The 22,527-nt window shown below is 56.2% G+C and overlaps 1 protein-coding gene and 1 non-coding gene across 2 annotated transcripts in view; one reads left to right on the top strand and one right to left on the bottom strand.

The window, feature by feature from the left end:
* LOC138224014 (RAS guanyl-releasing protein 2-like) overlaps positions 1–17,939 on the top strand; it is a 44,056-nt gene extending 26,117 nt beyond the window's left edge. Inside the window, exons 7-17 of the mRNA XM_069180228.1 lie at positions 97–270; positions 2,829–2,945; positions 4,070–4,351; positions 5,299–5,379; positions 6,478–6,597; positions 7,498–7,613; positions 9,076–9,217; positions 11,263–11,299; positions 12,919–13,077; positions 14,118–14,180; positions 14,359–17,939. Coding sequence (XP_069036329.1) covers positions 97–270; positions 2,829–2,945; positions 4,070–4,351; positions 5,299–5,379; positions 6,478–6,597; positions 7,498–7,613; positions 9,076–9,217; positions 11,263–11,299; positions 12,919–13,077; positions 14,118–14,176 — 1,287 coding nt within the window. The 3' untranslated portion in view covers positions 14,177–14,180; positions 14,359–17,939. The remainder of the gene's footprint in view (positions 1–96; positions 271–2,828; positions 2,946–4,069; positions 4,352–5,298; positions 5,380–6,477; positions 6,598–7,497; positions 7,614–9,075; positions 9,218–11,262; positions 11,300–12,918; positions 13,078–14,117; positions 14,181–14,358) is intronic.
* A 4,093-nt stretch (positions 17,940–22,032) lies between these two features.
* Positions 22,033–22,138, bottom strand: LOC138224186 (U6 spliceosomal RNA). Its single transcript, XR_011182530.1, has one exon. It is a non-coding gene; the product is annotated as a U6 spliceosomal RNA (small nuclear RNA).
* Positions 22,139–22,527: the final 389 nt, after the last annotated feature.

Genomic DNA, 22,527 nt, shown 5'->3' with positions numbered 1-22,527 from the left:
ACTGCAGCAGCTCGTTTTCAGGGTTCTGGGATGAAAACGCTTTATCCCCCCACCAGCCCGCCGGGCCCTAACGCCGTCTCCCGTGTCTCCGCGCAGTTCCAGGACTACCACAGCTTCGTGATGCACGGCTGCACCGTGGACAACCCCATCCTGGAGCGCTTCATCACCCTCTTCAACAGCGTCTCCCAGTGGATCCAGCTCATGGTGCTCAGCAAGCCCACGGCCCCCCAGCGGGCTGCCGTCATCAAGCAGTTCATCGAGGTGGCGCAGGTCAGTGCCAGGTCGGGGGGTCAGAGGTCGGGGTCAGGGGTCAGAGGTCGGGGTCAGGGGTCAGGGGTCAGATGGGGGAAATGTGATTGGCCGAAACGGCCGGCCGTGTGTGTCTGGTGGGTTTCAGAATGTGTGTGTGTGAGACGTTCAGGACCCACTCAAGAGTTCTCCTCCTAAATGCCTGGAAAAAATATGTAGCTGCTACGTGTTGCCAAGCGTGTGGGAGGAGTTGGGAAATTGTCCGAAAACCGAAACGCCCCGGTACTTGACCGTAATCATTCATCGTTCGTTTTGCAGTGGGGAGGGACCGGGAGAGGGGGAGCTCTGATCTCATGTTGTGGATGTTGTGGTGTTAAGGTCCTGGCGGCTTATCTGGGCAAAGCGAGCCGAAAATTGTTTGCAGGAAATGCGTCCACGGAAGGCGGTCTTGCAGAAATGCGAAACGTGGTTGTTGCTGGAACCGAAGCTCGTGCGAAGCCACACAGCGACAACCCCGGCGCGAGTGTTCAGTCAAAATGAAAGAGGAAAAACCCGCCGCCTCATCTCCCTTCCCATCAGAGCTGAAATCCGAGGAGGATTTTCGTTCGGGTGGTGGTGGAAGGTGGGGGGTGAGGGGGTGGGGGCTGTCGGATCCCGCTCTCAGCGGGGGGGTTCCCCGCAGGAGCCCCCCCGCCCCGTCGCGCGGCGTTTGTGTTCTGCCAGCTCCCTCTGTGACACACTTCCTCTTCTGTTGTCACTGTGGCAAATGTCACCGACCCCCCCCCCGTCAGCACCTGCTTCCTGTGCAGGTGTCGTCACCCCCCCCCCTCTCCAGCTCCCACTGTGACCCACGCATGACCCCTCGGAGCACGCTGTCGCTCCCTCTCCATCTCGCCTCCCCCTGTCCCCTTCTCCACTTTTCATTCGCTGTCCTCCTGTTCTTTCATCCCTCCGTCTCCTAACTGCTCCATCCAGCACAGGGTCACAGTGGGGCTGGAGTCTTATCCCAGCAAGCCACAGAGGCGCAAGGCAGGCTACACCCCGGACGGGACGCTAGTCCATCACAGCGCGCACACACACACACACAGACTCGCACCAGGGCCAGTTTTCCCAGAAGCCCATTAACCCACCATGTCTTTGGACTGTGGGGAGAAATCGCAGCACCTGGAGGAAACCCACGCCAACCAGGAGAGAACATGCAAACTCCACACAGACAGCGCCCTCGGTCCAGAGCTGAACCCGTTTTTTTTGTTGTTTAATAATAACGTAGCTCACTCTCCCAAGAAGATCCGTCGGCTGCGGGCCTGGGTCAGGTCGCGAGCTGGCATTTTCCCAAGGGGCGTTCCCAGACGTTTCCTGGCGCTGCCAGGGGGGGGCAAAAGCTCGCCGGAGTTTTCCGACGAAGAGGAGACCTGATTCGCGCGCGCCAGAATCGTCCAGGGTCCCGCCAGTGTCTGTGACGTCTGTGAGACGCCAGTTGGAGGGGCACAAGGGGAGACGAAGTGGAAAAAGTGTGGTCCAAACCAAGGAGAGCAGGCGCCTCTTTACGCGAAGGGTGGCGGGGGCGTGGAGCACGCCGCCCAGCCAATGCTGTTGAAGCCGATGCCCTGCTTCTTTCAAGAATTGACCGGATGAGAACTCTTAACTGGTTAGGGCTGAGCTGGGGGTGAGGGGCTCCCGGGACTTGAGCCGGTGGGATTCGTTAAATGGGGCGGATATACGATTTAAAAGAAAGAATCGTCGGTTTGCAATAATCTGGGACAACGAGCCCCAGGACTGCGTGAGTACTTGAAACAGGCGGTTTCTGTCATGACAGACTGAAGTCTGTATAAGCATAGCGGCACGTCTTTGCTCATGAAAGCAAAGTGCTGTAAAGGGAATATAAAACTAATGATAGGTTTATTCCATGCTGGAAAAAAAAGAAGAAAGAGAACACAACGTTTCGGCCGTGGAGCCTTCTTCAGGTGTGAGAGAGACAGGGCAGTAGGCAAAGGTAATGTAGCGGGAGAACAAAGGCTGGGAGGGAGGAGGAGTGAGAGGCGGGAGCAGGGGACAGACAGAGAGGCCAATCAAGAGGTGTGAAGTCAGAATGGGTGCAGAGAGGTGTGAAATGAAATTTCCAATGAATGGAGAAAATTTAAAAGAACAGTAGTCTGTCGTTAAGGGAAGGGAGAATGTGTGATCCTAGCTGCAGAATAATTTTAGTTTCGGTGGTCTTTCTGATGTATGAGTTCGGAAAACCGTCTTTGAGAACGCAGACGGAGAGATTAGAGTGGTCGTGGCCGTCAGAGGTGAAATGAGAAACAATAGGATTGGGGAGATCTTTAAACTAATGATATCTTGCGTATTAAATACTGTAAATCTGGAGATTTTTTTTTAAGAGGCAGGACCTCTTTCAAAACAGTGTGCCCTGGATGGGTAATTACCGTTTTGGGTCACCTGATCCGCACGCACTTGGAGAGAAACAGTGGTCTTCGTTTCACAATCTTTAAAGAAGTGTAATCTGACTTTATCTGCATAAAAAACCCCACTGAACTGGACTCTTTTTTTTTTTTTCCCCATATCCTGCCTGTGTGCAGAAACTGCTGCAGCTGCAGAACTTCAACACGCTAATGGCTGTGGTGGGGGGTCTGAGCAACAGCTCCATCTCCAGGCTGAAGGACACACAGGGCCACATCAGCAGTGACATCAGCAAGGTGGGTCGGCGTCTGCCGAGCAGCGCCGGGGGGGGAGGGGCAGGTGAGGGGTCACTATCTGCCTGGGGAGGGACAGGTGTGTCTGGGGAGGGGCAGGTGAGGGGTCACTGCCTGGGGAGGGCCAGGTGTGTCTGGGGAGGGCCAGGTGTGTCTGGGGAGGGACAGTGAGGGGACACTGCCTGGGGAGGGACAGATGAGGGGTCACTATCTGCCTGGGGAGGGACAGTGAGGTCACTGTCTGGGGAGGGCCAGGTGTGTCTGGGGAGGGACAGGTGAGGGGTCACTATCTGCCTGGGGAGGGACAGTGATGGGTCACTGCCTGGGGAGGGACAGGTGAGGGGTCACTGCCTGGGGAGGGACAGGTGTGCCTGGGGAGGGACAGGTGAGGGGTCACTATCTGCCTGGGGAGGGACAGGTGAGGGGTCACTATCTGCCTGGGGAGGGACAGTGAGGTCACTGCCTGGGGAGGGCCAGGTGTGTCTGGGGAGGGACAGTGAGGGGACACCTCCTGGGGAGGGACAGGTGAGGGGTCACTATCTGCCTGGGGAGGGAGAGTGAGGGGGACACCTCCTGGGGAGGGACAGGTGTGCCTGGGGAGGGACAGGTGAGGGGACACCTCCAGGGGAGGGACAGTAAGTGGTCACTGCATGGGGAGGGACAGGTGTGCCTGGGGAGGGACAGTGAGGGGTCACTGCTTGGGGAGGGACAGGTGTGCCTGGGAAGGGACAGTGAGGGGACACCTCCTGGGGAGGGACAGTGAAGGGTCACTATCTGCCTGTGGAGGGACAGGTGAGGGGTCAATGCCTGGGGAGGTATAGTGAGGGGGACACCTCCAGGGGAGGGACAGTGAGGGGTCACCTCCAGGGGAGGGACAGTAAGTGGTCACTGCCTGGGGAGGGACAAGTGAGGGGTCAATGCCTGGGGAGGGACAGTGAGGGGACACCTCCTGGGGAGGGACAGTAAGTGGTCACTGCCTGGGGAGGGACAAGTGAGGGGTCAATGCCTGGGGAAGGACAGTGAGGGGACACCTCCTGGGGAGGGACAGTGAGGGGACACCTCCTGGGGAGGGCCAGGTGTGCCTGGGGTGGGACAGCGAGTGACGTGGACGCCCCTCCCCACGGCAGGTCTTCGACAGCCTGACGGAGCTGGTGACCTCCTGCGGGAACTACAGCAACTACCGCAAGCGGTTCGCGGAGTGCGAGGGCTTCCGGTTCCCCATCCTGGGCGTGCACCTGAAGGACCTGATCGCCGTGCACGTGGCGCTGCCCGACTGGGCCGACAAGGACAAGACCCGGGTCAACCTGGTGAAGACCCAGCAGCTGTACGCCATCCTGCAGGAGCTGGCCCAGATCCAGGCCACGCCGCCGCGCGTCGACGCCAACCCCGACCTGCTCAACCTGCTCACGGTCAGCCTGGTGTCCCGGCCCGCTTCCCAGTTATCCTGGACTGTTATTTGGTGTTTCTGATAACTGGATTGGGGCCGCCGCGGTGGTGCAGTGCTGGGGGCCCCTGGGGTGGAGTCTGCATGTTCTCCCCGGGTTCGGGAGGGGTTTCTTCCCACGGTCCAAAGGCGGGCTTCTGGGAGGGAGTCCCTGGCGTGAGCGTATGTGTCCGTCTGTGTGTCCTGTGACGGACTGGCGTCCCGTCCAGGGTGTAGCCCGCCTTGCGCCCCAGTGCTTGCTGGGATAGGCTCCAGCTCCCCCCCCCCCACCTCCGTAGTGCTGCCTCGCGGTGCTGGGGCCTCGGGTTCAATTCCGGACCTGGGGTGCTGTCTGTGTGGAGTTTGCATGTGTTCACTGGGGGTTTCCTTCAGTCCAGAGTCATGCTGCTGGGTTAACTGGCTTCTGTGTGCGCCCTGTGACGGACTGGCGTCCCGTCCAGGGTGTAGCCCGCCTTGCGCCCCAGTGCTTGCTGGGATAGGCTCCAGCTCCCCCCCCCCCACCTCCGTAGTGCTGCCTCGCGGTGCTGGGGCCTCGGGTTCAATTCCGGACCTGGGGTGCTGTCTGTGTGGAGTTTGCATGTTCCCCCTGTGTTCACGGGGGGGTTTCCTTCAGTCCAGAGTCATGCTGCTGGGTTAACTGGCTTCTGTGTGCGCCCTGTGATGGACTGGCGTCCCGTCCAGGGTGTAGCCCGCCTTGTGCCCCAGTGCTTGCTTGGATAGGCTCCAGCCCCCCCCCCTCCCGTGACCCTGAATTGGGGCAGAAGCGGTCAGAAATGGGATGGGAGGATGAGAACGTATGTGGGGTGGTGGGGCGGGAATGCCCACCAATTCCTCGACCCCTCGTGCGCAGAACAGATCGCTAGGGGTGTGACTCCCAGCCTCTCGAGCTGTGACGCGCTCTTGTCCTCCCAGGTGTCCCTGGACCAGTACCACAGCGAGGAGGAGCTCTACCAGATGTCCCTGCAGAGAGAGCCGCGCAGCGCCAAGCCTGCAGTGAGTACAGGAGCATGGGGGCCCACCGGGGACAGATGGGTAGATACTTGATTGGTCCCGTGAGGCGCAACAGCAGCTCAGCACGGTGAACACAGCCACAGTGTAACGAAATGATCAACACAACACAACACAACACATACAATACAGTCAGTACAGTCAGTGAGAGGTGCAGTAGAAGTACAAAATGGATCATACAGAGTTGCTCGCTGTACAAACATACAAAAACAGACCCGGAAGGCCAGTCCACAGAAAGTTGTACGGCACATTGTAAATATATTGCACGAAATCCCTAACATACGTTGCACACAAAAAAACAGTTGTAAACACAGATGTCATTTAAGAGTTATTAAAGCATTTAAGCGCTTTGAGAAGCCACCTTTAAAGGCGCTATATAAAATAAAGTTTATTGTTATTATTATTATTATTATTATTATTTATGTGGGTAGCTGCGTCAGCATACGTAGGCTGCAAAGGAACAGGTGACACACCTGAAGAAGGCTCCACGGCCGAAACGTTGTGTTCTCTTTCTTCTTTTTTTTCAGCAGGGAATTAAACCTATTACTTGTTCAGATGTCATTAATGTTTAGTCCAAAAATGGATCAATGTTGGCCCTGCCCAGTCACACAGTGGATGGGGGTGGGGGTGGGATTTGAATAGCCTCAGCTCGGCTCAGGCGATCGGCTCCTGTGCTCCTTAACTCAGCTGGATTCCCACACGTGGGGGAGCCGAGGCCGTCCAGAGGCGAAGGCGTGGTGTTCCCAGAGATCAGTAGTCCTGTAGGTTTTCTAGGGAGCATCAGATGGGCTCTGGGCAGCAGTGTGGACCAGAGGGCAGGGGTTCTGGGCTGGTGAGGTTCTGGAAGGCTGTGGGTTTAAATCCCAGGTGAGGCCGCTGCAGGTAAAGTTCCAGCTGGATTAAGGAGTGTCTTTGGATAAAGGCCAGGGAAACTGGTAGATGATCCGTGAGCTCAGGTCTGGGTGGGTTGTGTGAAAAAATGCAGATCTCATGCAGGGGATTCAGGCGATTGGTGGAAATGCTCAGGGCAGCAGTCTCTTGTACTGATCGAGGGGCCACTTTCTCCCCCCCCCCCCCCCACAGGCACCCAGCCCCGCCCCCGCCCCCGCCGCCCAGCCCTCCGTGATCGACGAGTGGGCGACGTCGGTGAAGCCTAAGGCGGACCCCGCCATCATCAGCAAGCACATCGAGAAGATGGTGGAGGTGCGTTAGGCCGAGGGGAGCCCCCCCCCTGTCTCGAGACCGCCGTGCCCGATATCCCTCGCTCCCCGGATGTGCCTGATAATTCCCACCGCGCGACCGAACTGCGCGGGGGGAGAAACTGAGTCCTGTCAATGGCACTGCAAGCCACCGGGAGGCGCTGTTGTCAATGGCATTGCAAGTCACTGGGAGGTGCTGTTGTCAGGCCCTGCATGGGAGGGGGGGGGATCCATCTGGCTGCGTTATTGCACAGACCACAAGTGGACAGTGATGACGGGGCCTGAGCACCAGTGGTCACTCTCTGGGCTACAGGGCCTCTCTCTGCTGAGGCCACAGCCTTTTAATTTAGAGACGTTCAGTGTACAAACCAGACCCGCTCTGCAGGGGGCGCTGTGTCTGCATAATGAGGCGATGAACAAAAACCTGCAAACACACTGAGAACCTAGGAGCAGGTTTGGACTCCCTCATAGAAACTGTTTAAAAGCCATGAGGCCAATCATGTAGGGACCTCTTCCTCAGTCGACCCCCTCATTTATAAATCTTTAAATTCAGCTTTTTATTTGTCTCTGTGGGGCGACACAGTAACTCAATGGTTCGTAGTGCTGCCTCTAGGTGCTGGGGTCTTGGGTTCAATTCCGGACCTGGGGTGCTGTCTGTGTGGAGTTTGCATGTTCCCCCTGTGTTCACGGGGGGGTTTCCTTCAGTCCAGAGTCATGCCGCTGGGTTAACTGGCTTCTGTGTGCGCCCTGTGATAGACTGGCGTCCCGTCCTGGGTGTAGCCCGCCTTGTGCCCCGTTGCAGGCTGGGATAGGCTGCTCCGGCTGCCCCGTCACCCTGCACTGGGAAAGGGATTGATGGGAAATTTTCCCCTGTGGATGTGACGCTCTTCCCTTCCCTCCCCAGTCCGTGTTCAAGAACTTCGACACCGATGGGGACGGGCACATCTCCCAGGAGGAGTTCGCGATCATCCAGAACAACTTCCCCTACCTCAGCAAGTTCGGGGAACTGGACCGGAACCAGTGAGTGGCGGCGGTCTTCTGTGACTTGGCTCATGACGCCCTCCCGAGCGCAGCTCCTCTTCCTCCCTCTAGAACTGAGGACTCCAGATGCTCTTGTCCTCACTCGCAAACGAGCAAAGCTGACAGGTTCTTACAGCCCAAGACCGAGAGGTCTCAAGACCCAGGCGCTTCTGCTTTCTGTCCGGCAACATCAGATCTCAAATGGCTTTCAGGTCTTCGCCCGTCGGGAGTTCTCTGGCGCTTCTGGTCCGCGGAGGCAGGCGTGAGACCGCCAACCCCAAGCTGCTGAGCAGTTTAGTGTCATTTCAGAATCTGTGGGGTGCGAGTGAGGCTGGGGGAAGTGAATCTTGGGGTCGCGCCCATAGGTCTGTGCCATCTCCCCCCACGGTTGAGTGCTGGAGGTCGGGGTGCGGGTTTTTCTTTTTGTTAAGGTAGCCTCTCGATAGCGCCACCTACTGGAGGACTGGAGGAATAGGGCCAATGTCAGTCAATCAATCAATCAATCAATCAATCAAGGTTTATTTATCAGTGCCCGAACAGTATAGCCTACAGCGGTGTCGTCGGCCGTGAAATGCGTTGTCCGCGCGCTCGTTAAGAGGGATAGAAGAGTAGGAGGAGAGGGATTTATAGGGATGAGATGAACGAAAAGAAAAAGAGCAAAAAAGATGAGGACCCAATTTGCACTTCACAGTTTACAGATTGTGCGAAAGTAACACAAGGATAGGAGGTATTTAGGGCTCTTCGGGTGTGATGGGAGGTATTTAGTGCTCTTCGGGTGTGATGGGAGGTATTTAGGGCTCTTCGGGTGTGATGGGAGGTATTTAGTGCTCTTCGGGTGTGATGGGAGGTATTAGTGCTCTTCGGGTGTGATGGGAGGTATTAGTGCTCTTCGGGTGTGATGGGAGGTATTTAGTGCTCTTCGGGTGTGATGGGAGGTATTTAGTGCTCTTCGGGTGTGATGGGAGGTATTTAGTGCTCTTTGGGTGTGATGGGAGGTATTAGTGCTCTTTGGGTGTGATGGGAGGTATTTAGTGCTCTTTGGGTGTGATGGGAGGTATTTAGTGCTCTTTGGGTGTGATGGGAGGTATTTAGTGCTCTTTGGGTGTGATGGGAGGTATTAAGTGCTCTTCGCGTGTGATGGGAGGTATTTAGTGCTCTTTGCGTGTGATGGGAGGTATTTAGTGCTCTTTGGGTGTGATGGGAGGTATTTAGTGCTCTTTGGGTGTGATGGGAGGTATTTAGTGCTCTTCGGGTGTGATGGGAGGTATTTAGTGGTCTTTGGCTGTGATGGGAGGTATTTAGTGCTCTTTGGGTGTGATGGGAGGTATTTAGGGCTCTTTGCGTGTGATGGGAGGTATTAGTGCTCTTTGGGTGTGATGGGAGGTATTTAGTGCTCTTTGGCTGTGATAGGAAGTATTTAGTGCTCTTTGCGTGCACTGATGTGAGTGTGACCCCCCTCCAGGGACGGGCGGATCAGTCGTGAGGAGATGGTGGAGTACTTCATGAGGGCGAGCTCCCTGCTGAACTGCAAGATGGGCTTCATCCACACCTTCGTCGAGACCACCTACGTGAAGCCCACCTTCTGCGAGCACTGCGCTGGCTTTGTGAGTGCTGGAGGGAAGGGGGGAGGGGGGTTCTGCTCTCTCCTGCTCCGGCCCTGGGCGGGCCCCCCCGGTCCATCTGCCCTGGACCCATCCCTCCAGGGAGGGCAGCACTGTGGTCCGATCTCAAGAGAGCACGGGTCATCGCTCCCGCCAGTATTTGGTCGGGTGTCACGACCTTTCAGTTCCTCGCCTTCGATCTCGATGCCCATCTGTTTCGTCTGCTGCTGTGCGCGGTGTTCTGCCGGCCAGAGACGTCCCTGCTAGCCCTCTCGTGTCTGGATGCTGCTGTTACTGCAGATCTGATGCAGATCAGCTCCCCCCACCGAACTGTTGTCTGTGCTGTCTCTCTTGAAAGCCAATGAGGGACTTTTGAAAGATGGTTAGCTGCAGAGCTAACACGAAGCAGGAGGAAGGCTCGGGCCAGGCTGCCTGCAAGTCGTTCGGAAAAGCTGTCCGTTTTCCTCTTGACCCTGCTCGTCCTCGGCTGTCCTCATCACTTCAAATCTCCCTTTCCCCGTTCATCTCCCTCTCCTCTCTCCCTCTCTCTGCAGCCTCTCCTGATTCTTCATCTCTCCTTCTCTCCAGCTCTCTCCCTCCTCTCTCTCTCTCTCCCCCTGTATCCCTCCTCCTGTCCCCCCCTCTCTCTCCCTGTCTTTCTCTCTCCCCAACCTCTCTCTCTCTCCCTGTCTCTCTCCCTCTCTTCCCCTCTCTCTCTCCTCTCCCTGTCTCTCTCTCTCCTCTTCTTGTCTCTTTCTTTCTCTCTATTCAATTCAATTCAATTCAAGGTGCTTTATTAGCATGACCGATGGGGTACAATCGGTGTTGCCAAAGCAAATAAAAATAATGATATTCACATTAAACAAAACAAAAAAAAATAAAAGTAATATAAAATCCACAGACATATTACAGACATTTACAACAAAGACATATTATAAAATATTGACATATTCTGCAGGCGGCTGGAGCATTATTGGGAGACAAACTCACTGTTCCTCAGGCTGGGACAGGAGATCACATACTGGGCTGCCAGTTCAACTAAATTCCCTCCTCCCTCTCCCAGTAGGATTGGGACCCGTTGTGATTCTGGCAGGTGTGGGAACTCTGGGACTGGATTTCTGAATTTAGGGAAGAAATCTATCTTTCTCTCTCCCTATCTCTCCTTCTCTTCCCCCTCTGTCTCCCTCCCTGTCTCTTTCTCTCTCTCTCTCCTTCTCTCCCCCTCTCCCTCCCCTCTGTGCCCTGTGCCCCTGTGAATCACACTCAGCGCTGGCTGGGATTAACTGCTCTGGCACAGGAGGTGGAAATATCGATATTTTAAATCGCCGGATTAAGACTCCGCTGCCCAAAAAAAAACGATCCGCTCCTGCTGGGTTTGTTTTCCGCGACGGTTTAATGAGGGGGCGCCCGCCCCACCGGACCCGAACTCCTGGTTCCCCGGAGAGTCCCAGACGAAACACGCCCCCGTTGAGGAAGACCGATGGATTCAGTTTCGCTAGGAATAACGGCGCCCGGGGAATTCGGGAGAGGGATTCCGGAGCGTGGCTGAACCGGCTTGGGCCGAGGGCATCTCCTGGTCGGGGGGGACGAGGAGGCTGGGGGACCCCCCCTTGCGGAGTGAGGGGTGACCCAGGGGCAGCTGCAGAGGTGGACTTGGGGGAGCAGGAGGGATGTCAAAAGACGTCCGAGAGGGGGGGACCAGGCGGGTATTTCTAGGGTTTCAGGAGAGGAAGTGGTTGAAGTTGGCCGCTGTCATCCGTCCCCGGACCCTCGTTACCAGCTCCCTGCAGTCGTTAAGGGCTCTAATGAAAGCGAAGCGGGGGCCGAGCTCCAGAATGGAAAATGATCGCTGACCCTCCTGCCCTGAGCCTGTCAGACCCCCCCCCCCCCCCAAAATCAAGCCCTCCCTCCTCCGTTCGTTTCTGGACAAACTGGCCCCCTAGTTTCCTGGAAGCTCGTGCCCCCCCCCGGAATGTCGTGTCGGAGGGACGGGGCTGGTTTCCGGTGGGATATCCGGATTGTAACTGTTTTTTTTTCCTCCCGTTTAGATCTGGGGCTTCTACAAGCAGGGCTACAAATGCAAAGGTAAGCAGGTCGTGTCTGTGCCGCCCCCTTGCCCCTCTCCCTCTCTCCCTCTCCCCCTCTCTCTCCCTCTCTCCGGGACTCACCCCAGTTTCTCCCCCCCTCCCCCCAGCCTGCGGAGTGAGCTGTCTCTCTCTCTGTCTCTCTCTGTCTCAGTCTCTCTGTCTCTGCCTCCCTCTCTCCCTCTGTCCTTGTCTCTCTCTGCCTCCCTCTCTCCCTCTGTCTCTGTCTCTCTCTGCCTCCCTCTCTCCCTCTGTCTCTGTCTCTCTGTCTCCCTCTCTCCGGGCCTCACCCCAGTTTCTCCCCCCCTCCCCCCAGCCTGCGGAGTGAGCTGTCCCTCTCTGTCCCTCTGTCCCTCTGTCCCTCTCTGTCTCTCTGTCTCCCTCTCTCCGGGCCTCACCCCAGTTTCTCCCCCCAGCCTGCGGAGTGAGCTGTCTCTCTGTCTCCCTCTCTCCAGGCCTCACCCCAGTTTCTCCCCCCAGCCTGCGGAGTGAGCTGTCCCTCTGTCTCTCTCTCTCCCTCTCTCCGGGCCTCACCCCAGTTTCTCCCCCCAGCCTGCGGAGTGAGCTGTCCCTCTCTGTCCCTCTGTCCCTCTCTGTCTCCCTCTCCCTCTCTCCGGGCCTCACCCCAGTTTCTCCCCCCAGCCTGCGGAGTGAGCTGTCTCTCTGTCTCTCTGTCCCTCTGTCCCTCTCTGTCTCCCTCTCTCCGGGCCTCACCCCAGTTTCTCCCCCCACCCTGCGGAGTGAGCTGTCCCTCTCTGTCCCTCTGTGTCTCCCTCTCTCCGGGCCTCACCCCAGTTTCTCCCCCCAGCCTGCGGAGTGAGCTGTCTCTCTGTCTCTCTGTCTCTCTGTCTCTCTGTCTCTCTGTCTCTCTGTCTCCGGGCCTCACCCCAGTTTCTCCCCCCAGCCTGCGGAGTGAGCTGTCCCTCTCTGTCCCTCTGTCCCTCTCTGTCTCTCTGTCTCCCTCTCTCCGGGCCTCACCCCAGTTTCTCCCCCCAGCCTGCAGAGTGAGCTGTCCCTCTCTGTCCCTCTGTCCCTCTCTGTCTCTCTGTCTCTGTCTCTCCGGGCCTCACCCCAGTTTCTCCCCCCAGCCTGCGGAGTGAGCTGTCTCTCTGTCTCTCTGTCTCTCTGTCTCTCTGTCTCTCTGTCTCTCTGTCTCTCTGTCTCTCTGTCTCCGGGCCTCACCCCAGTTTCTCCCCCCAGCCTGCGGAGTGAGCTGTCCCTCTCTGTCCCTCTGTCCCTCTCTGTCTCTCTGTCTCCCTCTCTCCGGGCCTCACCCCAGTTTCTCCCCCCAGCCTGCGGAGTGAGCTGTCCCTCTCTGTCCCTCTGTCCCTCTCTGTCTCTCTGTCTCTGTCTCTCCGGGCCTCACCCCAGTTTCTCCCCCCAGCCTGCGGAGTGAGCTGTCTCTCTGTCTCTCTGTCTCTCTGTCTCTCTGTCTCTCTGTCTCTCTGTCTCTCTGTCTCTCTGTCTCTCTGTCTCTCTGTCTCTCTGTCTCCCTCTCTCCGGGCCTCACCCCAGTTTCTCCCCCCAGCCTGCGGAGTGAGCTGTCCCTCTCTGTCCCTCTGTCCCTCTCTGTCTCTCTGTCTCTGTCTCTCCGGGCCTCACCCCAGTTTCTCCCCCCAGCCTGCGGAGTGAGCTGCCACAAGTCCTGCCGGAGCCGCCTGGCGATCGAGTGCCGCAAGAGGACCAAGAGCATCAGCCTGGACTCGCCCCCCCCCCTGCACGCCCGCTCCCACAGCTTCCCGCCCCCCGCCTGCCCGCCGCCCACCCTGCAGCAGACAGGTAACCCCCCCCCCGAGCACACCGGGCGACGCCCACCCCCCAGCCCCCGAACCGTCACGACCAGCTGATGTGGGGGGGGTCCCGTTCAGACCCCCTGGCTCCCAGCGCCGCAGGACGAGGTCATCCTCTCTCTCCCCCCCCCGTCCGTTGACCCCCTCAGTCTGGTTCGATTGTGCGTTTGACCTCGTTCGCGTGTCTCGCTCACGGCTGACCCAGCTTCTTTGCGCTCAGCTTTTCGAGCTCCTCGCACGGTTTGCACGTCCTGCGCACGTCGAGCTGTGTGTTCCTTGTGTTACTTGTTCACGAGGTCCTTTTTGGGTGGGTGGGGGGGGGGGACGTTGATGGATCACCCCCGGGCCCGGCTTCCAGCTGTGGTCTTTTTCCCTGTGCACCGCAACACCACTGGTCACCACTAGAGGCCGCCAAGGGACGAGGGATTCAGCCCTCCTCCTCTCCCCTCAGCCTCTGCCTGGGAAAGCGACTACCGGGCCGCAGCTCCTCCCAGTGACACGCGGCTGCTGTATAATACGCCCACGCGGATATCTAAGCCTTCGCTCACAGCGCCTCGCCTGGGGTTCCCGCTGTCGCTCGTAGAGGAAGCACCAGGGAAAACCCACTCTCGGAGCTCTCTTCTTTGGGAGGGAAAAAAATCATTCTGTCTTAGAATAGGATCACTTTGTCGGCCATATACAATTTCTTGCATGAGGGCTGTGTCTCTTCGCAGACCCCAGCTTGCTCTCCAGGAGACACACAGACGGGGAGAGAGAAGCTGGGGGGTCAGAGCGCAGGTTCGGCCGTTTATACGGCGCCCCTGGAGCAGCTGGGGTGAAGGGCCTGGCCCCAACGGAGTAGGATTCCTCTGCCGGCCGCGGGATTCGAACCGGCAACCTCCCCGGCCACAGCGCCACCACACTGCTGGATGGGATGAGCCCACATCGATATTCTGTCTTGCTTCTCACTGGTGTTCCCTCCACCCCAGTAGTTCCTCTGTGTACAGGCTCTAGGGACCTGCTGATGCAGTTTTCCCCCTTCTCTCCTAGTGATCCGAGAGGAGGAGATCGAGTCTCTCGAAGACGGAGTGTTCGATGTTCACCTATAGCCAGGTGTGTACAGCGCCACCCCTGCTTTATCTCCTAGTCCAGCCCAGTACGCGGTGGCTAAGATGCCTAGCGAGTTAACTATTCGAATGCACAGGGTGCCACATCACAAGGTGGCATCACAAGGTGTATGCACTGTCCTCTCCTCTCCACCATCTGAAACTCTCTTTTTGTTCTCTTGCAGGGTGACCTTCCTGTGCCCCCATCAGCACAGACACCCCACGGGAGGATGGCTGCAGTTCCTGAGCCAATTCCTCCCACCCTGTGTGCGTCTCCGCAGAGTCGAGAGCAAAATAACCCCGACGGAACTTGGAACTCTTCTTAAAAACAAAGGCGAACACTGCCCCCCTGTGGCCGCAGGCTGCCACTGCAGGCCCTCACTTCCCCAGCATTGGCTGTCCACCTGCAGTCCGGCTTTTTAACTGTCCGAATTGCCCTCCCCCCCGTCCTGTGTACAAACGGCATCTTTCCCGAGCCACGCCCGGCAGGGATGACGAGGACAGCCCGTCTAGACTCACAAACGCGGAGGAGTAGATCGGCAGGATGCCCGTTTTCCCATCGGATTTCCTTTATGGAGTGGCTAGCGATTTCCTATGGAAAAGCTCCGGACCGGGACTGGAACGTTTAGGACTGCACTCGGCAGGAAAAGGATCTCCAAAAACGCCCCCCCCCATTGTTGAGCATGATGTGATACAGCGCCGCAGGCATGAGTCTGGAAGAGTCCCTACTGCATCGCCTGCGTTTCAGATTTTGTAACTACTGATAATATTGGTGTTGAGTCATAGCTCAGTGGCGTTCAGTTTGTGTACCTTCTACGGTGTTCGTTTGTGTTCCTTTCCCCCCCAATGCGAGCAGAAAGGGTGTAATTTTTAAAACTCGGTTTTAAGACACGTTTCCATACCAGGGCTCTAGAGGCGTGGGGCTGTTTCGCCTGGCTCCTTTTCATCTCTTTTGTCTCTGTGAGAGGTCACTCGTTTGGAGGAAAAAAAAAACACAAGGGAGAGGGATTTCGTCTGAATCGCTTAGCCATGACTGGGGGGAGCAACATATCAGCTAATTTCCAAGGGAAAAAAACGATCCCCCCCTCCCGAATTTCAACGAGCAGCCTGTGCCCCTGCTCGAGTTCTTAAAGAATGTTTACGTAACCTGTAACCCATCTCTGCTTTGGGGTTAAATCCGAGTTGTGCATAATTACAAAATGACCTCTGCTTGGGAAATATAATTTCGCCTGCCTTTCAGTATCCAGTTTCTGGCTCAATGAAAGGGTTCAAGAGGGGCACGCAAGAGTTCATCTGCAGGGGGAGCACTTGAGCAAGGCCGAGCAGAGACCGCCTGAGCTAAGCCCCCGATCTCCGCTTATATATATATAACCATCCCGTTCCTAGCTGCTGCTGCTTGTAATTCAGGCTCACTGGGGGAGCCGGAGCCCCCTCCAAGGCGGGCGATGGGTGCAAGGCCGGGTGCACCCTGGATTAGTTGCCAGTCCGTCACAGGGCACGCACAAACACACACACACTCGCACCAGGGCCAGTTTTCCCAGAAGTCAATTAACCCACCAGCCTGTCTCAGGACTGGGGGAGGAAACTGGAGCCCCCAGAGGAAAGCCACCTGAACACAGCGGGAACGTGCAAGCTCCACACAGACGGCCCCCGCCCGCCGGAATTGAACCGGGGGCCCCAGTGCTGTGAGGCAGCAGTGCTCAGCGCCGCTCCCCCCTGCTGCCCATAGTTATATGTCTATACAATAAAGAGCAGTGTGGAAAAAAATGAAAGGGGGTTCTGTTGGGCAGATGCCAGGGCCCACCCTCTTTCATCTTCAGCGCCGCTCGTCTCATGTGCCCGATATGTTAGAACCGGGCCCGCTCGGGAGGAAAGCAAAACGGAAACTGCTCCGTTTTTGTTCATATTTCACGCCAGCGATCTCGCTCTCAACCCCCATTAAAGAGGGCAGAATTCCTTCTTTTATTCTGCGCCTTAATTAGACGGACTTTGTCAAATCCCCTCCCCGAGCGAATCCGGAACGCGGCTGACCTCAATTACCGGGACAAAGACACCGGCACCGCGGGCTCGACCGCTTCAGAGGTTTCTGTTCCAGCACTCCCGTTATTTATCTTCATTTTGATCGTCTATTGATCTGGCTTTTTTTTTCCCCGTTTCCAAATGCAATCCATATTTTTCCAGCGCAGTGCTCGATGGCGGATTTAAAAAGGGCGAAAGCTGTTTCTGCTTTCGAGTGACCCGTTTCTAACAGCTTTCCTGCTCTTTTTTTTTTGGGGGGGGGGTCTTTTGTCGGTTGTAGAACAGGGGGGCCCAGCTCCAGCCCCAGAGAGCCCCATGTTCCCGCTTAGTCTGTTTTTATAGAGCCTCCCACCCCAGAGCTGGGAGAATCTGCTAACCTGCTCTGATGGAGCCACGGATCAGTGCACCTTTAGGTCATTAAAAGCTTCCAGGACCAGCTTTGAGATTCCTGGGCGGGAACCCCAGTCCCAGACCACGGAATCATGCAGGAACTTCCGAAGGGTTAGGAACGCAGGCGGGGGGGTGGCCCTGTGCTGACCGGGTCCGAGGCCCGACCCGACGACCTGGGATTTTCTCCCTTCTTTCCCGCTGGTCAGAACCGAGATCCGGCACCTTTTCCCACCCCAGTACTGAGCAGCCTGAAGCCAACGCAAGCGGACTTGCGTGATATTTATACTCGCGGGTAGCGGCGTGGACCTGAGGGGCCATGGGACGGACCCGAACCAGAACCAGAACCTCCAGCTGGAGGGCGCAGTTCACCCCCCGCCACCCCTTCACAAACCCCCCCAGCCCCGGCTGAAGGTGACCCGACCAGAGCAGGGTGGCCAGTGCACTCCAAATACATCCATTGAAATTAATTGCTTATAATTGATCCTTAATTGCTTGACCCGCCCCCCCCTTGCTAAAGAGCGCTGTGGCGATTCAGGAGGAGCTGGAGCTGAGACTTGCAGTGGAGGACAGGGTGTCACGCTGGGGTAAAGGGGTGGGAGGAGATCGGGGATGGGGTTGTGTCAATCCAGCGTCTCACCACTATATCCAGAACAGGTTTGTGTGGGGAAGCAGGAGTCTATCCCAGCAAGCAATGGGCACAAGGCAGGGTACGCCCTGGATGGGGACGCCCGTCCATCCCGGGACACACACCCACGCACCACAGCCAGTTTTCCCAGAAGTCAATTAACCCACCAGCCTGCCTCCGGACTGTGGGAGGAAACCTGGAGCAGCTGGAGGAAACCCACGCGCACGCAGCGGGAACATGCAAACTCCACGCAGACAGCACCTGAACTCCAGAATTGAACGCGGGGCCCCAGCGCTGTGAGGCACTGGTCATCCCTGCCTCCCCTCGTTATATGTCTATACAATAAAGAGCAGTGTGATGGGGATTGGGGATGGGGTTGTGTCAACATGTGCCCGGGCTGGGGGAAGAATTTCAGCGTGACACAGCGATGCTTCTGTATACTTTTTCCAGCACGGCCCAACCTTGTTTTTCTTCCCCCCGGAACTTCCTCCAAATCTGCTTGGCCTCAGTTTAACACCCTGGATAACTCATGTTTTTAAATAGAAGTTGAAAGAGAAACCTTGGGGGGGCTCTAAGCCTTGGTATCTATCAGTCGAGATCATGCCTATAAATCCTGGTATCTGGTTAATATTGTACGGACGAAACTTAAGGTGCCTGTCTTACTTGTACGTGTGGTGTTTTGATACATGTGTGAAAAAAATGCAATTAAAAGCTGTTTTGTTAGTGTTCAAATATCTTTGTGAAGAGGAATTTTATTGCAAAACTGAGGGACCTGTCCCCGTTTTGTATATTTGTGTATTGTAAGTTTACACCTGCTATTATTGCAGTTCAAGTGTTTACCCAAGTGGGAAATAACTAAGTGAAGTATAAGCTATAAGTCCTTCCATTTCCTAGCAAGGGGCACAAGGCAGGGTACACCCTGGATGAGACGCTAGTCCATCACAGGACACACAGACAAGGTGACACACTCATATCAGAGTTAACTGTCCCAGACGTCAACTAATCCACCAGCAGGTCTTTGGACTGTGGGAGGAAACCCACACAAACCTGGGGAGACCATGCAAACTCCACACAGACAGCACCCCAGGTCCAGAATTGAACCTGAGACACATCCCCCCCCCCCCCAGTACAGCACGGCAGGAATTAACCTGTGACCTGCCCAGGCTGAAGCCACTCCCCCGAAACCACGAGGCACCGGTCTGCGGGCTGGAAGGCAGAATGAATCAATCACACGCAAGGTCGTCACCAGCAGGTCGGGTGGTATCGATTAGTGATGTCTGTGACGTTCCCTGGCTCCGTGCCGGGTGACGCTCAGCCTTGCGCACGGGTGCGGGGGGGGGGTTTTGGGGGGCCAGTGTTAACGCAGTGCTGTGGATTGAACCACTCTCTGCCGGGTGCAATTTATAAACCCCAGTGTATTTGTTTAGAAACGCCAATCCGGAGCGTCAAAGTTGCACTGCGCTGCCGGTCCATTTCTGCAGGAATGCGTGAATGAGCAATGGAGTGATTCCTGCTTGATCCCTAGACAGTACAACTGAGAGGAATTATTCTGCATTAGGGAAGGCACATTTAGAATATTTGTAGTGAACATGTGCTGCCTCTGCGAGCGGTATCAGCGCGGTATCGGCGATCGCGACTGAGGTCATTCGCGGTGTGGCCTCTAGGTGGGGCTGTTGGCTCAGCCATCACCGAGACGGCGCTGAAGACTCGGGACTCGCACGCTTTCCGTGTGCTGCCGTCCAGACGGGCTGAGGGATGAGGGATCCTGCTCAAAGACAGGTCCGATGCGATTCTTACGAGCCTTCAAGGAGCCGGAAACCGCCCCTGTAGTAGAGACGAACGGAAACGGAACGGTTTCCCAAAGGGTGCTCCAGTTTCTTCCCCCGGGCCACAGACACGCCGGTGGGCGAATCGGTTTCTGGGAGAACTGGCCCTGGACGGGACCGGATTGAGGTCCGAAATGTGCAAAAAGAGTGGGAAACGCCGATTGAATGACGTCGATGGACGGGGCGCACTTGAAACTGTTCTAATGCTGCACCCCGTGATTGATGGGGCGAGTTGAGAGACCATCACTTCGATACCTCTAGTTTCTAGAACAGTCGCTAGAGAGCGCAGGGTTATTGATCTGGAGCCCCTAGAGCCGATCGCAAGCAGCTCGTTTCTCGTGAGTCACTAGTGTGTCCCTCCTTCGTGGGCCCTAAACATTTCCAAACATTCCTAAACATTGTGCTTAATGAGACATCCAGCACTGGTTGGTAGGTGAATTAGCTTCTGGGTAAACCCTAAAGACCTGTGTGTGTGTGTGTGTGTGAGACAGTCACTCTGCCCCTGTGTGTGTGTGAGAGACAGTCACTCTGCCCCTGTGTGTGTATGAGACAGTCACTCTGCCCCTGTGTGTGTGTGTGTGTGTGTGTGTGTGTGTGTGTGTGTGTGTGTGTGTGAGAGACAGTCACTCTGCCCCTGTGTGTGTGTGTGTGTGTGTGACAGTCACTCTGCCCCTGTGTGTGTGTGTGTGACAGTCACTCTGCCCCTGTGTGTGTGTGTGTGTGTGTGTGACAGTCACTCCGCCCCTGTGTGTGTGTGTGTGACTGTCACTCTGCCCCTGTGTGTTTGTGAGAGACAGTCATTCTGCCCCAGTGTGTGTGTGTGTCCTGTGACTGACAGGAGCTCCCCACTGACAGCCTGTAGATGTAAATGACATGTATGCCCGTGATTTGGGAGAATAAGTTGCCCATTAACGCCTGGACTCACCCCTCCCAGCCTTGGGACCTCTTGACGTGTTAAGATGAGATCTTCCGATCGGCCATATCCACGTTCTGGCATTAAGAGCTTGTCCCGGGACGCACGTGTCCCCTCTCGCATGCTCTCCAGAACGGAGGTGGTCCAGGCGTCGGCGCTGAAAAAAACGTGTCGAAACAGAAACATTTGTTTTGGCTTCCCCAAACTCCCCCCCCCCCCCTCTCCTTCCCACCCCCCGCCTGGAGCAGGAGGAGGCCGCCTGCCCAAGTCCTTGGAGACGCCGAGCAAACAGGAGGCGCAGAAACCACAGACAGAGCCGCCGCGCTCCCTAAATACCGCCTGAATTATTTAAAAGTGCCCGGAGGGGACCACAGGGATCAAGCAAATGTTGTGCTGTTGCTGTTTTGCTTTGATTTCTTCTTTTTCTTTTTAATTTTATAGAAAGCGAGGAAGGCATGGTGGCACACGGTGGCGGGGGGGGGGGTGCTGCTGGGGGCCCTGGCTGGGAGTCTGTCTGTGTGGAGTTTGCATGTTCTCCTGTGTCCGTGTGGGTTTCCTCCCCTAGCCCGAAGACAGGCTTGCTGGGAGGTGAATGGGCTCGACCTTGGTGTGTGTGTGTGTGTGTGTGTGGGTGAAAAGATTCCTGTGTGGCTCTGTGTCTCCCCATGAAGGGCCGCTGTATGCGCTGACGTTTTGGCAAGGCCATGCAAACGGTTTTAATGTGGTGCCTTGATTCAGGGATCAACCTGGCTGCCTCCCGGCACAGCACTCGGACTCTGGGTTTGATTCCTGGGGTGCTGTCTGTGTGGAGTTTGCATGTTCTCCCTTGGCTCGTGTGGGGTTTCCTCCCACAGTCCAAAGACACGCTGGCAGATGAGCTGGGGAAAGTAGGCCTGGCGCGAGTCTGCGCGGGCGTTTGCGTCTGTGTCTGCAAAGCGACCAGACACAACGTGCATATCATCAAATCGAGAACAGGAGGCACGTCTTTACCCAAAGAGCTGTGGGAGGATGGAACAGGCTGCCCCAAACACGGTGCTGAAGCCGATACAGTGGCTTCTCTCGAGAACCAACTGGCCGGAGGTGGACCCATCAGGGCGGGTGGCACTTCTTTACACAAAGGGCTGCGGGTGCGTGGAACGAGCTAGGTCGCTGAAGCCTATCCAGTTCAGTTTATTTGTCACAGGAAATGCTCATTTGCACGTGCGCTCCTACAGTACAAGCCGACAGCCCGGCTTCTTTCAAGAAAGAGCTGGACGATATCCCCGGATCAATTAGCTCTTAATTACCAAAGAGACCAGGATGAGTAGCCCACCCCCCCCCTTGACTGCGAAACGCCTTGTGCTCTCCTGTTCTTTTCAGAGAAAGACAGGGAGAGTGCTCCAGGCTGACTGATCTCACCCCAAGAGATGCAATCTGAGCTTCTGACAAGCCCTCAGTCTGCTGCTGGGAGTCAGAAAGATTACTTCTGGAGGCACTGGATCTAATCGAGAAATATTGATTTTTTTCTTATCTTTTATTTTTTGGGCCATCTATTAAATGTTTTCAAAACCCCACCTCCCCTCCCCTCCCCTCCCCCCTTCTCCAAGGCTTTTCCAAGTAAGGAAATTATCCCAAAAGACCTGGCACCAGGGCGACCCACGTACGGTACCCCCCTCCTGCCCCAGAAAAACACTCAAAATAGAAGCACCTACAACCAGTCTCGGGGAAAAGTATTGGAAACTCTTTCCACCAAAGAATCGGGATTCCTGATGCAGAATTCCATTGATCCAACAAAAAGGAAAAACAACTTCAGCTCCTTTTGTTTGCACAACCCATCCATCCATCCATCTAATCTGCTTTTTCCAGTTCAGGGTCTTGAGGAGGCCAGAGTCTATCCCAGCAAGCCAAGGGCAGAAGGCAGGCTACCCCCTGGACGCAACGCCAGTCCATCACAGGACACACACACACTCACATCAGGGCCTGTTTTCCCAGCATGTCTTTGGACTGTGGGAGGAAACCGGAGCACCTGCAGGAAATTTCAGATGGGGGGTGCTCTCTGAGCAGAGTTTGTGTGGCCCCCCCATATTTGCATGCGTTTTGCTCCCGCACTCCAGAGACACGCCTCACGAATTTGCGTGCCTTCCTTACCCAGGGGGCACTGCTAGCCCTCCTCTGTATCGTTCCAGTTTTAGTATATGTGCAGCCGAAAAAACTCTTTCTATTCAGCTGTTTATTTGTCCCTGTGGGGCGACACAGTAACTCAGTGGTCAGCATTGCTGCTGGGCCCCGGGTTCAAATCCAGACCTGGGTGTGCTGTCTGTGTTGGGGGTTTGCATGTTCTCCCTGGGTTTGCATGCCTCCAGGTGCTCAGATTTCCTCCCCCAGCCCAGAGACAGGCTGGGGGGTTAACTGGCTTCTGGGAAAACTGGCCCCTGGCGTGTCCTGTGATGGACTGGCGTCCCATCCAGGGCGTATCCTGCCTTGCGCCCATTGCTTGCTGGGATAGACTCCTGCTTCCCCCCACAAACCCGTTCTGGATCTAGTGATTAGAAGATGGATTGATGGAAGGAATTCTACAATAGTCTTTCATTACCATCAGTAT

The sequence above is a fragment of the Lepisosteus oculatus genome, chromosome 18 (genome assembly GCF_040954835.1).
Source record: "Lepisosteus oculatus isolate fLepOcu1 chromosome 18, fLepOcu1.hap2, whole genome shotgun sequence".
Taxonomy (NCBI): Eukaryota; Metazoa; Chordata; class Actinopteri; order Semionotiformes; family Lepisosteidae; genus Lepisosteus; species Lepisosteus oculatus.
Note: the sequence above shows the minus strand (reverse complement) of the source record. Positions and strands in the feature narration are given on the sequence as shown.